Source organism: Phalaenopsis equestris, unplaced genomic scaffold (genome assembly GCF_001263595.1).
Source record: "Phalaenopsis equestris unplaced genomic scaffold, ASM126359v1 Scaffold000761, whole genome shotgun sequence".
Classification (NCBI taxonomy): Eukaryota; Viridiplantae; Streptophyta; class Magnoliopsida; order Asparagales; family Orchidaceae; genus Phalaenopsis; species Phalaenopsis equestris.
The window spans coordinates 3,971,578-3,991,061 of record NW_018165201.1 but is presented as its reverse complement, the minus strand read 5'-3'; the positions used below and the strand labels follow the sequence as shown (position 1 = coordinate 3,991,061).

At 31.9% G+C, this 19,484-nt stretch overlaps 1 protein-coding gene across 2 annotated transcripts; it reads right to left on the bottom strand.

Annotated features, from left to right (window-relative positions):
• Window positions 1-237: 237 nt before the first annotated feature.
• LOC110030872 (DIS3-like exonuclease 2) lies at window positions 238-14,214 on the bottom strand. 2 transcript variants are annotated; one of them, XM_020733824.1, is made up of 4 exons: window positions 11,199-14,214; window positions 10,901-10,980; window positions 10,658-10,724; window positions 238-466 (listed from the first exon to the last, which is right to left on the bottom strand). In XM_020733824.1, exons 1-2 carry the CDS (start codon window positions 13,933-13,935, stop codon window positions 10,976-10,978), a joined length of 2,742 nt encoding a protein of 913 aa, XP_020589483.1. In that variant the 5' UTR covers window positions 13,936-14,214; the 3' UTR covers window positions 238-466; window positions 10,658-10,724; window positions 10,901-10,975. The 2 variants fall into 2 exon arrangements, with proteins under 2 accessions (XP_020589483.1, XP_020589482.1); XM_020733823.1 differs by having other exon boundaries at window positions 10,901-13,951; window positions 14,043-14,214.
• Between the last annotated feature and the right edge of the window lie 5,270 nt (window positions 14,215-19,484).

Below are 19,484 nucleotides of genomic sequence, written 5' to 3'. Positions count from 1 at the left end.
AACAAATCAAAAACGTAAATTTTGTTTCGAATTTTGTGCTGAAAGATGAAGATCATATCATTCAAATTTAATTTCAAAGTATCGCAACCATGCCAAATGAGTATGACGATAAACCATAGCTAAATCCAAAGAACAATTAAAAATTTTATCTTGTCATATGTGACAATCAAAACAAACTCAATCAACAAGTTGTGCAAAAGGATATCCTTAAGAAAAAATTCGACAGAATGGGTCTCAAATTTATTAAACTTGGTTTAAGTCTGAGTGCCACATACTAATCTCAAAACAGATCAAATTTATTTAAAACCAGTCTTTGCTCAATTATTTTCCCAATCACAAGCCATGTTAACTGGACAAATCAAAAAGAACATGCAATACCAAAATGGCATAAGTTTCTTTACAGTTGTTTGCGCGGGACAACTTCTCATAATAATTCTCATTAAGTTCCATTTGGGGATAGCTATTACTGCAGAAGTGAAAGACAACAAAAAGGAACAGTTTATCAATTTATGTATTAAAGAAACAACAAGAAAATTTTATATTTTAAATAGGCATGATCCATGAAAAAAAATAAATAGTAAAATATAGTGCAGGAAGAAAAATAACAAAAACTGTGATATTACAGTTGTTTATAACAAAGAACATACATAAAAACACTTATGCACAGCTCAAAAAAGAGATTGCTAACAGTTATTAAAGCAGTAATGTGCAATAATATTAAAAGATTGAGCAAAATTAAAAAATTAAATATATAAATTCTTATGCATTAAAATGAAATGGGTATGGTGGCAATACACTAAAAGCAATACAAATTCATAATTCATGATATGCAATTAATTTCACGAAGTTTTTCATGCTTGGATCATATATGGTATTCTTTTTCTTCTGATAAGTTATACATTAAAATTATTTTTGTGATTTATATATATAAAGAAAATCAGAAAAAAAGTGTCAAGCGAAACTCACTAATGTTTAGTATTCTAAGTACATACAAAACCTATACTTATAGTTAACAAAGGCATATACAAGAAAGAATAAGTGCAAAGTTTCTTAATATTCTTCCTAATTCAAATAACAAAATGCCGCAGATGGCCGCAACATCGGTTGTGCCTAGAAAAAATCAAGGGGCATTTACATACATATCACCCAATTCCTATTTATTTACATTACAAACACCTAAACTTTACTTTTAAAATTTATATCATCCAAATCTTTTTTATCACAAAAAATAACACATTTTAAAGTTTTAAAAAGTGAAAAACACCTTTTTCATGAATACATAAGGTGGCATATATATGTTAAAATTGAGGTTTGTGTTAGACATATAAATAATAAAAATTAAATGATATGTAGTTTTGGGGGAAAAGAAAAAAATTATTTCTTCACACTTTTTGAAGACTCGGTTACAAGAAAAATAACAATGAAAAACCACCCACATTAGAAAAGCTACAAATTCCCGATGCTAGAAAAAAATAGAAATTACTAAAAATATAAAATAATAAAGTTAAAAGATATTGAAAGCAGAAATTCCTAAAATTTTGACACCCCTTCTCAAGTTGGAGCATAGAGAACTGGTGAAGATATATGCTAATTACTCTCAAGTTATCCAACTTTATACAACATCTCTTTTAAAGAATCAATCAATATGTCAAAGTTTACCTAAAGTAAAGACTACGGTCGATAATATTATTATTTTGCTTGGTTGATCTAGCAAACATACTATAAATTCTAAATGGACTACCAACAAAATATCAAGCCTTTGAAACTATCATTAGCACCAAGTTCAACATTATCAATTTCAACATGCATTATCGATTGCCCACAATGACATAAATTAATTGCCATCATATTATTAATCCCCGAATATATAAAGAAATCAATCCCTAGCAATCTCTACTAAAAAATATAGATATTATAACTTTTATCAATGACTTCTCTAAATTGAAGGTGTTCTACTAGTGGAAGAGAAAATAAAAAAAATGTTTCTAATTTCTTCTAGTACTTGGGAATTAAGCACTAATTCAAATATTTATATACTCTCAAATAGAATGGGGTAGATGAACAAGAACATAAACATGTCATTGAAATTGTTCGTACTTGGCTTCTTAAAATTAACCCTTTATCACACACTTCTTGAGAATATTTATCTCATAAATCTATTACCATCCACGACAACCAATCTAATTCATCGATATCAGCTTCTCTACGATAAACCAACAAAATATTCTTATCTAGGAGTTTTCCTTTGGAATACAAATCTCTTCTAGTAATGGGTGTGCATTATTTGGTCAAAATCAAATTGGAAAAGTTTTGATTGATTTGGTTTGGTTTCAAAAATACATTTCTATTTTTTATTTTAAAACCACAATATTTGGTTTCCTATTTTAAGCTGGCTTAGTTTTCATTTAACTGAACAAACTGAAATTTTGAAATTAAATAGAGAATTCATGTAATTAAATTGATACTATACACGTAAAATACGTAATTTTGTATCTTTGTGCATAATCAAACTCCAACTAACATCTAAATTTCTTTGTATTTATAATCAAACCATTTAAACTAAAATAAATTTTAGTTTTGGTGAGCTTGATTTTATAAAAAAATCAAATTAAATTTGATTGGTTTCATTTTTCCGATTTTAGTTACAATTAGTCTGACCAATTTGAAAATTGATCCATCCAAATTGATCAAATCCTCACACCTATATGCCAGTACATGCGTCTTCCATTTCAATGCCATTTCCGACTAATTAAGCACATTCTTCATTATATCAAAGGAACTCTTCATAACAGTTTCTCCCATCAAGAAGAAGACCAACATCGTAATGCCTTATAAGTTTTTGATTTAGCTGGTGATGCAAAAGATTGAAAGTCAAACACAAAGCTATATAACGTTCATTTGGTTCATACTCTAATCTCGTGTGTAAATAAATAGTCTACAGTGAGTACAAGTTCCCATTAAAATGGCAACACCACTATGATGCGGTTGTATTTCAGTTGTAGTCATTGCTAAAAAACTAGTCTTTCATGCTAAAATCAAACGTATAAAAAAAAGATTTGATTCAACAGTGAAAGTTATTGCAGTTCATTGCATCTATGATCATTCTAGGGTTCCCGAAATATTCACAAATGCTCTGCCCAAAAGCATCTCAATCACACTATGTAAACCAACCAAAAAATCACAATACTATCAGCAAAACAAACTATGCCACATACAACTAGTTCGGGACAAAATTGTAATTATTTTGTTATAATCAAGCTGTGGAAAAGTTAAGGTTTTCAAGCACATATTTCCTCTAATATATTTGTTACGACCAAGAAAGATGCAATGAGAAAATATTACTTCTATTTTTTGTTCGCACTTCTTATGATTCCTGATGCTTATTTCAGCTTCTCTGTATTTCATATCCTTTCAATAGAAATAAGCATTCCACTTCCGATTTTTCGATTAAAAGAAACAGAAAACCAAGCCAAAAAACCGAACACTACATATTGAGATTTTAAAAATAACAAACTGAAATGTATTTATGAAACCGGACAAATCAACCAAACTTGTCCGGTTTGGCTTGATTTTTTTGTTTTGACCAAAAATTGCACACCCCTATATTATGGGACTAAAATGACCCGTGCAAATAACCAGAGCACTATTTTGGCACTCTTCTATATAAATATGTGTGTGTGTGTGCGCATGTGTAATCTGAGCCAAGGGAAAATGTACCTAAAAGAGTAAATAAAATTAATATAAGAGAGTTATTAAAAGAGTAGATTAAAGAGAAAAATATATATATAAGTTTTTCAAAATGTTTTGCAAGAAATAAATCTTACAACACAAGTAATAGAAAATGGGCATTTCTAAAGCTAGACCAATGGCTGACATAAGGCTAACGCGTATCTAATGATCATTAATATCATGTTCATAGCCTAGATGAGTTAAAAGTTCAAGTAATTGAACAAATAAAGCTTGTGTTAAGCTCTTAGATGTCATGACCAGACCCGGGATTTGAAATTAATCAAGATGGAAACATACAGTCGAACAATGGACATATCAAATTGCTTATAAGTATATATATATATATATATATATATATATATATATATATATTGGATTGTTTATAAAATTATATTGGATTGCTTATAAAATATAAGAAACCAGCATGCATATTAATTTTTTTCCCCTAGATTATTATAGTTTAGAAGTGGAATTAGTCCTAGGTTTTCTTTAGATAACTCATTATGTTGTTTTAACATTCTTCAGATTTTAAAGTTTTGATTAAGATGAATAGAAGAGGAGAAGATAATATGTACAAAAGTCAAAAACAACAAATGAGAAGGTATAAATAATTCTTTTTTTTTTTATTTTACTTTCTTTTTTTAGTGGCTCTTTTATGAATATTTGAATGTTAAACTATTATAGATAGAAATAGAATATAATAAACCTGATTTCCACTGTCTGATTTTTTGTTCTCGTCTTGGTTAACTCCAAACCCCGGGTCAAGTCATGACACTAGGCTTAGGGTGACAATAAAAAGATTTAGAAGGAAAATTGCATTTGCATAAGGAATGGCTCATAGTTTTTATATTAATAAAAATAACACAATAAAAAAATATTCTATTCGAATTTTTTAAGAGATTAGGAAGATCTTGCATTGTTTTTTAGAGAGCACAAATTAACCAATGACCATAGATTTAAGTAATTTTATTAGTAGGAGATTTCCATTGATGTACTAAAGGGTAAAGCCTATCAATAATTCTAGCACTGCCCTCCCGTATCCTGGTCATAAGATTTACAATATGAGTTAAGGAAAACAACAGAGCAATTAGAATCATTAGATAACCCACTAACACTAAGTTGCAAAATAAATTAGTAATATTAAGGATAGGGTGGAGTAATTTTGTGAAAAATGATCATTTGATCTTTTCTCATAATGGATGAAAAATTTTCATCCACAATCTTAACTCTTCCACTTCCAAAAGATGAACGATCGACAAACAATGAATATATACACATGAATCCATGTGCCTATTCATTTCACAGTATGCTGTACACCAATCAAAGCTTGTTGGCCTTCCCATTTCTAACAAGCAAACACCGATAATTCCTTCCTAAAATTGCTTTCAGAGTTGTCCCCTGCTACAACATTTGTGTATCTCCAAAGCAGAACTATTTGTCACGTTTCTATTTTTAGAGCAAGCATTCTCCAACATGCTCCTCAAATTGTTTTGTAAAGTTCTATCATTCATAATTTACCCAATATATTTTTTAATGAAGAATTGTAAAAGCTTCTAGTGAATATATCAATGATTAAATTACCCGTTGGAGTTTAAGGTACCAATCAACCCACTCTCTATTTTTTCCTTTTAAGAAAAGTTCATTCACTTCCACATTTTTTTGTTCGATTAAGTTGTATTAAATTAGAATCAAAGCCAGTTACAAACTTATTATCATAGCATATCCTTATAAGTCCTTCACATTCAATTTTCAAATATTCTAGTTTAATTTTTAGGCATAGAAGTTCACAAATACCTCAAGCACTTGTACGAGATTTTGATCATACATTTGACCTAGAAATGTTACTAATTATTCAATTTCCATGTAGCACGATTTCCTTCGAGTAACATGTATTAGCCTAAAGTTGATATTCTATCAAGTAGCGATACCACATGGATAGGATCAAGTTTTGGAGTTTCACATCTTTTATAAGAAATTCATTTTTTTAGGATTAGATATTAAATACTTCAAGGCTCTTTAAATAGTTTAAAGGTGAATCTTCTTTGGTTTAAGTAGAGATTAACTCATGAAACCTATGACAAATGCAATATTTGGGGAGTATGACATAGGTATTTTATTTTTTAATCTAATCTTTGATATCATCCTTCATCAGCTTTAATTCCTTCATATTAGTATCAAGTTTCTAGGCTAGTTATATTAGAGTTTCCCATGGCTTCACATCTGCCATATTAGAGTCTCTTAATTGGTCGAAGGTACACTTGGACTATGAGAGAAATATGATTTTCTTATTAAGACAATTCTCTAACAAGAAACTATTCAAGTTTGTGGAATTCTTTGACTTCAAATTTCATAGTGACCTTTACCCTGAGAGGTTCTTTTTTGCATTATCGTAAACTGTAACATTTATATCATTAGTATATGCAATAATAATTGTCACTTTCCCTTAAAGTATTTCATAAATAGTGTTTAGAGTTCTTGGAATTTTCAATAGCCCATTCTAATCATGAAATTTTGAATATTTTGAAAGCCCAAAAGATTGATTTAATCTGAATAGTTCCTTTTTTTAGTTTGCATTTTTTTTTTAACAGCAATTGTTGAATTTTGATGGGGCTTCCACAAAAAAAACTTCTGCCGAATCATCACAAAAAATTAGATTCTTTACATATGATTATATGGACAGTCCAAAGTTAGTAGCAAAAAATAGAAGGATGAAAATTATGTTCGTTTTTGCAACCATAGCACACATTTCTAAACAAAATATATCAAAGAATTGGATATTTTATTTAGCTACTAGCGTGACTTTGTCTTTCCAAGCTCTAATCAACTTTATATTTTTATACGAAAACCCATTAAAATCCTACAAACCATTTTTTCTTTTCAGAGCACATTTATTTCCCAATTGTGAATTTTTTTAGGCATTTATTATTTCTCTCACATTCTCCCAATTCTTATTTCTTAATTCCATAAAAAAAGTTTGGGAAATTTCATTGGAATTAATAATTGTAATATAGGTAATATGTGTATGCGAGAAATTTTTAAAAGATTTATATATAGATAGGGTTATATGGAATGTTAGCACTAGGTTGGTTGATCAAGATCATTGTTAGAAAACATGTGAAGGTTACCTAACAAAAGTTTCAAATTTTGGATATGCAGGAGTTTAGAAGACTTTATCATATGTATTGGTAACTGAATGGTCAAGAGAAAAAAATACCAAATTTGTTAGATAAATCTTCTACATGATTGCTTTTCGTCTAAAGATTATTCTATGAAAAAAAAATTTATTTTTCATCACAAGTAACATCTTTTGATAGAAGTTTTTGGTGGTTGAAGGATAGCTTTTCTACATATTTTTTGTGCATTGATATTTTAAGAAAGATAATCAAGTGCATTAATATTTTAAAGAATTTATTCACGTGCTTGAGGGTTCAATTTACACGTAGTCATTTATGAAAGTTCACATAAAACTAAGGTTGTGAAAACCAAAACATATATCAAACCACAAGAATAAAATGTTTAAGGTTCAATGGTTCCACCAGGGTTGAACCGGAAATTAAACCGAAAGACATAATAAATACTTCAATAAGTTAAATATAATTTAAATAATACAATGATTATCTATTATAGTATTTTATCAGATTAATAAATAATATTATAATTTCATATACAATTTTGAATATTTTGGATAAATTTTTAATTCAAAAATTTAAAACACGAAATTTTCTCTATTTTCAATTTAAATGTCTTATTATTGTCTATCTGATCAAAATCAAAATGCTAAAATTGAACAATATTTAAATTGATTAGCACTTTCAAAAATAAATTGGTACACAAGCTTGACGGTTCGACTACAGTTCTAGTAGATTCAATCCCTATCTTATACAGAAATAAATTTGTGTTAAATCAAACTAATTGAATGACTTATTCATGGTTGAAATGATAAAACTGGGGAGTCCAATCAAGTTTTAAAAACCATACATAAAACAATCAAATATTTAAAATGATTTTTTACTAAGAAATCATTCTTTAAAAAAAAACTAAATTGTGATCTTTTTGGGGAATTTTTGAAGTTAATCATTCTAAACGATATGCTATAAAACAAATACATCCATGTTGTCATGACCTCGCCCGATATCCTCTGGGAGTGTAATTTTGGAAGTTCAAATTTGTGGTAGATGCTTTTTTTTTTTCAACCCCTAAAATTTATTATGAAATGTTGTGATAAGATGAATGATAAATAATATCTTCTTTATTGAAAAAAAATAAGGTTTGGCTGTCATGATATTTAGTGGTGCTAATTTTTGTAATGTTGGCACCAAACTGATTTTTTTATCATAGTAATAAAGTTTAAATATGATTGACATTAGATTTTATTTGGTATGATTACTAATTTCACTATGTAAAAATATGAATAAATGTTATAAATTCTTTAGTCGTGGAGATATTAAGGATTTTTGAGAGACCACAAGTATTAGGTGAATTGCCAAAAAAAGAGTAGATGGTTGAGATTCTCTTAAAAATAATCTATAATGTTTAGTAATCCATAGGTTTTGAAGCGTAATTTTTCAAATATCGATATTTTTTAATAAAAAAGTAATTTTAAAAATATGAATTCCTAATATATAATGATGATCATAGATACTATCTTTATCAGAAACAAATAATAAAAAAATTGTTACAACCGTTATTGCGTTGAAGTAGGTATGGCACTATAATATTTTCTCTATGTTGCCCAAACATATTACCCATAGTTAAATCTTGAATTATAAGGATCTATAAAAAAGATCGCCTTGTAATTTTGTACTCAAGTTAATTTATGAATAAATAAGAGAACTACATTAAGATGAGAGACATGAAGTGCATTGTTATAAGTAAATGAAACAAAAGAGGAAATATCTTCTGGTCTTATAATAGCAATAAAGGAATCATTGTCGGCTTAAATTTTTGTATTGCTTGGACAGAACTGGTGAATTTGGAAAATATTAACAGAATTTCTCAAGTAAAGAGTTACATTTGAGTTTATTACCAATGTAATATGGAAAATATTTAAGGTATACAAGATAAAATGATTAGAAACTTTGTCATTTTTAAGCTAAAGAATAAGATCGAAATGGTTTTTCTAGAGAATTGAGAAAGTCCCTTGGCCTTTCAAATTTTTTTGAGTTGAGTCCTTGAATCAATTTGAAACGGCATGCCTTTAGATTGACCTTTTTGTATCCATCACAAGCTTAAAAGCTTTAATGGAGTTTCCAACAGTTTTCTATGAAATACCCTCCATCTTAACACCACAAATTGCCTTTCTAGTAGAATTTTTTTTAGAGTTAGTGGCATAATCCTCGAACTTGAGTTTTGTGTTTTTCATAGCTGAACCTTTTGAGTTGGGTGTTTGTAAATGGCCCTTCTTTTAGCCAACATAAAAGAGAGACTTCATTAAGAGGTGTGATTTCTATGCCGAATATTCAAATAAAACTTAATCAAATTCTATGTTAACTACAAAAAAATCAAATATCATTCATCTTTCAACATAATATCTTGGAATCACAATATTATTAATATGTTTCATGTTGCAATCTTGGTAATAATATAACATGAACTAGAAAATATTCATTGGCAGAAATGTTACCTTAATTGATGGCTAAGAGTTTTATCTTAATCATATAAATAAAAACAACATCCTTGACTTTTGAGTAAAATTTTCTCAAGGCATCACATATCTCATTTTATGATGTGAGAGAAGCATAAGGTCCACTAAGACTAACCATCACATCATGGAGTCTCTCTCATCCAAAGAGTAAAATTTGGGATGTGATCCAAAGGAAGATCAACATGGTCATAAAGTTTTCCTTTTTCCTTTAGGAATGTGCTCACAATCTTAGACAACTTTATATAATTTCTTCCATTTGATCAACATGAGATTTGATTGAAATGGTTTAATTCTAATAATTTACGATGGTTTACTCTCTTCTGGAAAGTCATAATTCCTAAACATGAAGAAGAAAAAGAAGGACATTGGGATAAAAGAAAGTTGGAAATTAAAAGCCTGAGTGTCAAACCTAATGCCCTGATATCATATAAACATTAAGAGGATGAAAAATGCTTGCCGCAAAATCATAAATTCAGATGGTATTTCCAAAGGCTCCTTGAATCTGTTAGCCCTCAGCTTTTCATTCCCAGCAATTTACATGGATCAATGTAACTCATACTTTAAAATTTTGTTGTCCACCAATTTACATGGTGTCCCCCTCTGCAGCCTTCAAGTAGCCTTCAAGGTTACACCATCAACTTTCTATTTTTTGTGGCAGTATATATCTATGTATGTGTGTGTGTTCTATTCTTATTTTACTTCGAGCATTAGCATTATTGCATATATTTAGTCTTCGTTTGAGTGATTTCACAAGATGATTGGCATCATACACTGAACTTGGCATGAGAGAGATGATTTCTCATAGAGACTTCAGACAGCTGGATGTTGCTTCACTTCAAACCAATAGAAAAATAAAAAAGATGCTTCATGTCCTCGTTGGTACCGTAAAATCTGATTTCACTTAATTAACAACCTAGACAATTGATATAGTTTTGCACAGTGTTTGAAGTTAATCTCCATTGTTCCAGCTTCTATATACAAAAACATGCCTGAGGTGATCATCCAAAAAGAAATAGGACTAGAATTTGAGGACAAGATAAAATAGATCCGAGAAGAAAATTATACACATATATATTTGAAATTCTCCTCCAACTCAAGAAGAGATGGCTTTTGCGCGTAAAAGTTTTAACACTATATTAAAAGGTAAATGACAAAATATTAATGAAAAATAGATTGTTTTATTAGACTAATTTAAGTGTAAGCTTGTTAGTATAGCATGTCTCCTAAAATTTGTTGCTTTCAGCATAAATCAACCATAACAGTCAATAGGACATGACAAAGCACCTTTTTGCACCGTTATCAGCGTATCATTTGGGCTCAATGTTGTAGGAGGTAGGAATGGGAGTTAGACCTGCAAAATCGATAATAAAGTAGGTATTACAGGTGCGAAAAGGATTAGAGAAAAAAAGGAAGAACAGGTTTCAAAGATGTTAACATGGAAAATTTTGTCGGGATAGAAAGTACTGTCCACCGTTTTTTGAAGAAAGAAAAATGATTTTCGAAAGAAGCCTCAACAATTCAACATACCTAGAATAAGTGTTAATGAATCAAGAGCTGTTGGTTCAGGAATCCTGTGGGTAAAAGTTCCATCATCCTTTGTTTTCAGCCTAAGATCAACAATATTTAAAAAAAAAAATCCTCATTTCAACATCAGCTTCTATGCCCAGAGACTTCTACAGCACCGGCAACTAATTAAAGTATGAGCTCACAAATAATTTAGCTCCTATATCTACAGGACCATTATCTCCACCAATGGCATGGAGAGCAACGGGGACATACGACAAATTCTGCAATATCAGAGGAAAGAAAACATCCTCCAGCTTACTTTTTTCAGTGATAACATTGGCAGAACATGGTCCAAAACTAATTGTTTCAGTGTTTTCTTCATCAAGATCTGATGCTGATGGATATGTCAATAATACAACATCTTCAAGGGGACGGAAATTCCCAAGGTTATTCCTCCTCTTGCCTATCTTACCCCTAATCAAATCCAGCACCAACTTACCAGTCATTTCAAGCCATTCAGCACACAGGCAATCAACTTCATCATAATATATCCGCCGCTCCATGCCAAAGTATGGTATGTAAATTGACATAAACCTAGGTCCCAATGCCAAAACTCTGGCTTCAGTAACTAAGGGGGTCTCCTTCTTCTTCATAAGAGCCCACAGGTATAATTTCTCACTAGCTTCCTCAGTTCGTCGGCTAGCAAGACTTTTTTCGTTACAATGTGCAGCAATTTCTACCAAAGCATTGCCATCCGGTATTTTGAACTTCAATGCAGAAGAATATAGTGCTTCCCTACCATATATAGATTCAGCAGAGTTCTTATTAAAGCGTAGTCCAGTAAAATATGTGTTTACAATTTCAGTTTCAGATAATTCTAGCCTGTCTACACATTGCTTTAGATACATTTTCTCAGCATGTAGAACAGCAGATAAGATACGGTGTACAATAATATCAGGATACCTTCGAATTGGTGATGTGAAATGAGTATATAAGGGAACATTAAGAGAATAATGAGCCCATTCATTTTTACTCTCTTTAAGATCTCCAGTGGAGAAATATACTGCTGGCTGCATGAGCTTTGACGCATAAGAGACCACAATATCAAACAAAACAGGATCATTTTTAATTTCCTCCTTGATTTTTACAAGGGAAAGGTGAAGTTGACCAGAAGATGAAGTATCGAACTCTAAGCCATGTTTACCCCAAAATGTTTCAAACTCCTTGAGCTTTCTTAAATTTGGCTCTGGATGTCTACGTAATAATGAAGAATCAGGAAAGGCTTGAGAAATGACCTCTGCCACAGACATATTTGTCAATAACATAAATTCCTCAACTAGAAAACAGGACTCCATCCTCTTACATATCATACTATCATATGGTATCCCATACTCATCAAACAAGAAACCAGTTTTAATGGTTTCAAGGTGAAGAGCACCACCATTAAACCTGGTTTTTCGGAGCCTGCTGGAAATTTCATATAGAATTCTAAGAGATTCAATGACATCCTTGAAAGTAAAGTCGCCATATAACTTAGTGCCTGTACTGGAGGAAGGAATATGCTCATCAAAATCAAATGATTTATCAATTACAGCCTGAACAAAATCATATGATAGTTTGCAGCAAGAATTAATAATGGACCGCCCAATCCAGCGATTGATAATTTTTCCAGAAAGATCGATGTCCCAAATAATAGAAAAGGTAAGTCTATCTTCACCTGGCAAAAGTGAGCACAATTCTTCGGAAAGATATGGAGGCAACATTGGCAACTTGTGCTGTAATACATAAACACTTGTAGACCTTGCTTGAGCTTCAGCATCTAAAGTTGTATCAGGAAGAACAAAGTATGAAACATCTGCAATATGAACTCCAATCCGAAGTACTTCACCAGACAATATTTCCACTGATAAAGCATCATCAAGGTCAATAGCAGAAGAAGGATCAATAGTAAAAGAACAGACTTTTCTAAGATCCTTCCTGCTTTTAAACTCATCATCAGGGATCTTCCATGGCATGTCTGGAAGGCAGGCTAATGAGTTTGGAGAATATTTTGCTGCGCAGATTGAATTCTCAAACAAAATAGCAGCTATTCGTGGTTCAATTTCCCCACCCCTGCCGAAAACATCTATGACCCGGGCATGAGGGTATTGAGTTTCCTCATTCCAATCATAAATCTCTGCAGCAACCAGTTCCCTTTCTACTGTAACATCACCAGCCTTCACCCGTTCTTTTATACTCTCAGGAAGAGTTCTAACACTGACCATCATTTTCGGAAATCTATGATCTGTGTGCATCAACTGTATCCATTCCTCTTCGTTTTTCTTAAAAAAATGACCCTTAACCAAGCTTACCAAACCTTCAACGTCCTCGTGAGATTGCTTCAAAGAAAAAAAACCAGTAACAGAAGCCCTTTTAGGAGAGCTTTTCAAAATTGCCAGGACTCTCCCTGTAGGTCGTTTCAGAGGGTTACAAGTTACCATGGAACAAATTCTCGCCAAAGATTGTTTAACCTCCTCCGGTTCTGTTGATGAGTTTGCGTCAGAGCTATTCTGTAGAAGAACATCACTTCCATCGGGCCTACCACTGTTACTGCAAGGTTCATTAGCCGGAATGGAATTAAGCGACCCATTTGCACTTGCTCCTTTAAACCTAGTCCATTTAGTCACAGGATCCAACGCTACTGCAACCACGTCACCTTCAATAGCCCTGTTTTGCGCTTCAACTCCATTTATGAGAACATCGATGGGTACACCTTTGATGGTGCAATAGGCTTCCAGGCGGTTGTAAGCATTCACCCGGAAGGTGGCTTTGAATGCGTTCCCCCTCACAACGGCAGCTTCCGCGGCTTCCTCCGACAAATAAGGAGAAAAGTATTTCTTCCGAGAGATCTTACTAAAAAAATGTTCCGATGAGGAAAGAGATGATACTGGGTGCCGACAGGAAGGCGAATTTTCTCTAACTACTCCCTCCGCCGTGCCTTTGGCGATGTACTGCATCGCTCTCCGGTTCTGCAGTCGCCTCTTGCTGCTATTATCAGCATATTCCCCAATCTTCATCGCGTTGAAGATAGTCCTACATTGAAACGAGTAGGAAAAAAAAACAGGAATTTAGATCAATACATGGGGCGGTTGCTGATCCAGTAATCCAAAAAAAAAACGTTTACTCGATCGAAAAAAGGGGATGTTAGATCTGGAAATTGTTTAATGATAGATGGGATGGAGAGAAGAAGTAATGAAGAGGGAAGAAATGGCGGGGGGGTGGGTTGGGAAGGGGGGAGAGTGGAGGAGAGGGAAAGCTCCTCTGTGTGCTGCTGCTTCGACGGAAGTCGAGTTGTTTCGCTCTTCCTTCCGCCGGCAAAATTTGCGTGCGCTTCGGGAGGTTATTCAAAGAGTAGAATAGAGAGTATTGGGGTGTTACATTCGTTTTATAGCTCTTCTAATCTTTTAATTTACCTGTAAATTATCTGCTGACGTTTCTCTCTAATTTTGTCTATAACTAGAGCTAAAATGTATCTTTTGTATCTTCTAGCAAGTTTTGCGTTTTTATTTTCATATATTTATAAGTTATAGGTAAGTTTCAAGTAGTTTATATAGAACTTACAGGGGACATAACCCGTATATGAACCCCAGTACTCTTTGAATAACCGCCCCGAGATAGGCAGCGCTGCATAGGTACGCAAAATTTTCTCTAATTTCAGGGGTCTTATTTATCGCAGGCTAAAAAAATCGGTTCTAAATATCAAATATATATATATTTGTATCTTCTTGTAAGTTTTGCTCTTTTATTTTCATATATTTATAAGTTAAAGATAAGTTACAACTAGTTTATAGAGAAGTTACAGGGGACATAACTCGGATATAAAACCCAATACTCTTTGAATAACCTCCCCAACGTAGGCAACGCTGCGTAAGCACGCAAAATTTTCTCTAGTTTCAGGGGTCTTATTTATCGTCGGCTAGAAAAAACCGGTTCTAAATATCTAATTTATGTATCTTTGTATCTTCTAGTAAGTTTCGCGCTTTTATTTTCATATATTTATAAGTTATAGATAAATTACAAGTAATTTATAAAGAAGTTACATGGGATATAACCCGGATATAAACCCCAATACTCTTTGAATAACCGCCCCGACGTACGCAGCACTGCATAGGTACGCAAAATTTTCTCTAGTTTCAGGGGTCTTATTTATCGTCTGCTAGACAAAACCGGTTCTAAATATCAAATATATTTATTTATCCTAAAAAATTCAATTATTTTGAATAAAGTTTCTTTTAATTTTATCTTTAATAAAACTTATACATTTAAGGTCTGTTTGGGGCAGCTTATAAGTGCGGGAGGCGTTTTCAAAAAACGTCGTTGTACCATTTGGTTCGCACGTTTCACCAGCTTATCTGAAACTGCGTTTGAGTTTTTACACTACACGCAGGCCACGGGTTGACCCCTGCGGCCGACCCGCGGGCCGTGTTTCAGGATAAGCAGTTTATCCTGAAACGCACAAGTTGCCCCAAACGGACCCTTAGTTTTAAAATATACTATCGAATTGGAAGGTCAGCGCAAACCCCAAAAAATCTGACAATTTTTTGTAAAGATGTCACTTGGTTTCTCCATTTGTCATGCCAGTTGATATTCAAAAATGATTATACAACATACGTAAGCCACCACACACGAGCATGCCAAAGTTTTCAAGAGTATGAGATATAAGAAGTGTATTATCTCATTCTCGCTTGTAATATAAATTTATATGTCAATTCATAAAGATAAAAATTCAAAAAAGAAAATGTTATAATTGCATAATTTATTTTTCTATGCAAGAGTTTTTGCAACAACAGAGTACGACACTTGGTGATTGCATAGCAAGCAATACTAAGACTAGAATAAGTGTAAGATAATAATTATGCTCGAACTAATAGAGTTTGCAGGGGTCAACCTGCGGTCTGCGTTTAGTGTAAAGACCCAAATGTAGTTTTAGATAAGCTGGTGAAACGTGCGAACCAAACGGTACGGCGGCAATTTTAAAACGCCGCCCGTACTTATAAGCTGCCCCAAACATACCCTAAGACTAGAATAAGTGTAAGATAATAATTATGCTCGAATTAATAGAGCCGTGCATGACAATCTTATAAAATAACTATAGTCGTTATCTATAATCTTATAAAATAACTATAAATATGATAAGAATAACAAGGATAATGGCTATAACAAGGAATGACACTTCATCCACAAATTAAATCAACCACTTACAAAGATGTGATAAACACTTCACTTTAAAGTATTTTGCTGATTAAACCAGCGTTGTTTAGCAGTGTTGCACACAACTGAATATCACCGGCTAGAAAAAATCGATTCTAAATATCAAATTTATGTATCTTTGTATCTTCTAGTAAGTTTCACGCTTTTATTTTCATATATTTATAAGTTATAGGTAAGTTACAAGTAGTTTATAGAGAAGTTACAGGGGATATAACCCTTATATAAATCCCAATACTCTTTGAATAACCGCCCCAACGTAGGCAGCACTGCGTAGGTACGCAAAATTTTCTCTAGTTTTAGGGGTCTTATTTATCGCCGGCTAGACAAAACCGGTTCTAAATATCAAATATATTTATTTATCCTAAAAAATTCAATTATTTTGAATGAAGTTTCTTATTATTTTATTTTTAATAAAATTTATACATTTAGTTTTAAAATATACTATTGAATAGAAAGGTCAGCGCAAAACCCAAAAAAATTTGACATTTTTTTTTGTCCATTTGTCATGCTAGTTGATATTCAAAAATGATTATACAACATACGTAAGCCACCACACACGAGCATGCCAAAGCTTTCAAGAGTATGAGATATAAGAAGTATATCATTTCATTCTCGCTTGTAATATAAATTTATATGTCAATTCATAAAGATAAAAATTCAAAAAAGAAAATGTTATAATTGCATAATTTATTTTTCTATGCAAGAGTTTTTGCAACAACAGAGTACGACACTTGGTGATTGCATAGCAAGCAATACTAAGACTAGAATAAGTGTAAGATAATAATTATGCTCGAACTAATAGAGTCGTGAATGACAATCTTATAAAATAACTATAGTCGTGATCTATAATCTTATAAAATAACTATGAATATGATAAGAATAGCAAGGATAATGGCTATAACAAGGAATGACACTTCATCCACAAATAAAAGCAACCACATACAAAGATGTGACAAACACTTCACTTTAAAGTATTTTGATGATTAAACCAGCGTTGTTTAGCAGTGCTGCACACAACTGAGCACTAAAAATAATTTATGCATGTAAATGTATTTACATAATATATATATCGTTTACTTTATTTTTCTGAATAAATCTCTCGTCGGGATCATGAGAAGAGAAGAAGTGGAAAAGACGGACAATTGATGAGGATGAAAAACAAGAGAAATAACATGGATAACCTACGTGTGATGAACTTCACAATGATAAGTCAAGTACGCCCGCCCAAACAAGATAAGATAAAGACGCCTTAGATCAATATTCGCGAAATAATACCCACGTAGACTAGTCACGACCAAATATTTAGATATGCTTGTATGTTCTTGAGTCTATAGTACTCCCAATGAGATATATCTCACTTAGTTGATTACATCTCAGAAGTTTCTATGAATATTATTGATCAGAAAGATTTTTTTCATTAATAGTGACAATCAGCTGATACATCTAAAATATATAGTGTTTTTAGACGTATTTTATACATATTTTTTAGATATTGCGCTTTAATGAAAGGTATTTGTGTGTTTTTCTTTCAGGTACAAGTAAAAATATGAAAATTGCTAAAAGGAGTTAAAAAGAATCAAATTTGGAGCAAATAGGTGAAAATTACACTAAAGTGTTTTTGCGCCTAAGAGCCAGATCGGCGCTTAAGCGCCGGTTAAACAGAGAAGGCCGCGTCTAAGCGCTAGAGGCACCGCGCTTAAGAGTCAGAGGCCCCGCACTTAAGCTCCAGAGGCAGTTATTTGGTGTTTTTCTTCATTTGGCCAAATTTTAAAGAGATATTTGAGGCACATATTGGCTAAATATGGTGGTTATGACCACTATGAACGAAAATATAATTAAAAGACTTGTGAAATGAGACATCATTTGGATAATACATCAAATTTGGACACATTTTTTAAAAGTTATCGAGACACCTCTTTGAGATTTATAAAAGAATGGAATTTTTACCTGTGAAGGGGGTGCTTGAAGAGGGAGAGGGTGCTGGAGTCCTGAGAAGAAGATCGTGGAGAATCTTGTGCAGAGATTTTGGCACCACAAAATTTACTTTTATCTTTTGTTTTTAGTTTTATTTGGAGAGTTGAGAGTGTTGTAAAAGAGAAGAGATTCAAAAAAAACTTCAAGAGTTTGGTGGAGGCTTTAAGATAAGTTTTTATCTTTTCTTTTAAACTACTTTTGGTTTTAATCGAGATTTCTTGTTGGTTTGACAATGATTTCTACTTTTAAATTAATGTGTGGTTTTGTCTTCTCAATGAATTCTGAGTAGTTTTATTTATTTTTCTCCTTAAAATGATAAGTAATTAAAGTTTGGATGGAAGTTGTGGAGAGTATTGATTTTTAATGTTAGAAGAAGTTGTGATGACTTAAATCCATGAACTTCATTTACTTCTTGATTTGTCCAATTCAGATGTTAAAATTTATTGTGAGAACATGTAAAAACTGGGTTGGTATTGTCTCAGTTAATAATTAGAAAGAATCATATGAGGTTGTATGAATGAGAATGTAATTCATATAATTCAGTGCAAATAAATAGAGAAATAATCATTGAATAGTGTAGAGTTAGAGGAATTTAAAGTGACAGGTTAAAGCCCCCAACTTGATTTATTTTTTTTGGTTCTGATACGAGATGTTAGCCACCAGGTGGAGGTAATCGATGGAACTCTAGAGTGAGAGTTTATATATTCCCTTCCTAGCCGGTCTTCAAAACTGTTCAAACTTTAAGTTAGTCAATGTTATTTATAGTATCTCTAGTAAGGGTAAAGAATATAATTGCTCATATTTGACGCAACACAATTTACATACTTCCATAACAGAATTTCTATACTTATTACTGATTCATGATAAAAATAAATATATTTTTCAAAGTTAGTACTTTTCTTTTACACAAACTCAAGTTATATTTTTAAATTGTCACTGTTATGTCAAAATATCAAAAAAACAAAAAAGATTTGAATTTTAATACTGTGAAAATATTTGCAGTTTAAGTAATTGTATTTTTAAAATAGAAATTTGTTGTTCAAAAGTGCATATTGTGTATTTTTCCTGTGTGTTCGATATTCAGGTCTCAATCAAAAAGTTCTATGTTACTTGATAACGATATGTATGCTTGTGTAGTATCCTAATATATATATAAATAAAAAAGTTAAATTCTTATTTTCATCAGGATCAATTTTTTTGCACTATTGCAAAGTAAGGAAATATAAGTGAAAACTATAATTAAAGTCATTGTTATACTGTTGCATATAGACAGTCGGGATCACCAGCGCAGGGATATCAAAGGATAGTTATTTTACATGGAAATGTTGTAATGCTTTTAAAGCTCTCGCTAAGCCATGAAGTGAATGAGGAGTCTCTCACG

Bases quoted from the DNA above. Each gene is read 5' to 3' on its own strand.
- LOC110030872 (XM_020733823.1), bottom strand. From the start codon at position 13,935: ATGAAGATTGGGGAATATGCTGATAATAGCAGCAAGAGGCGACTGCAG.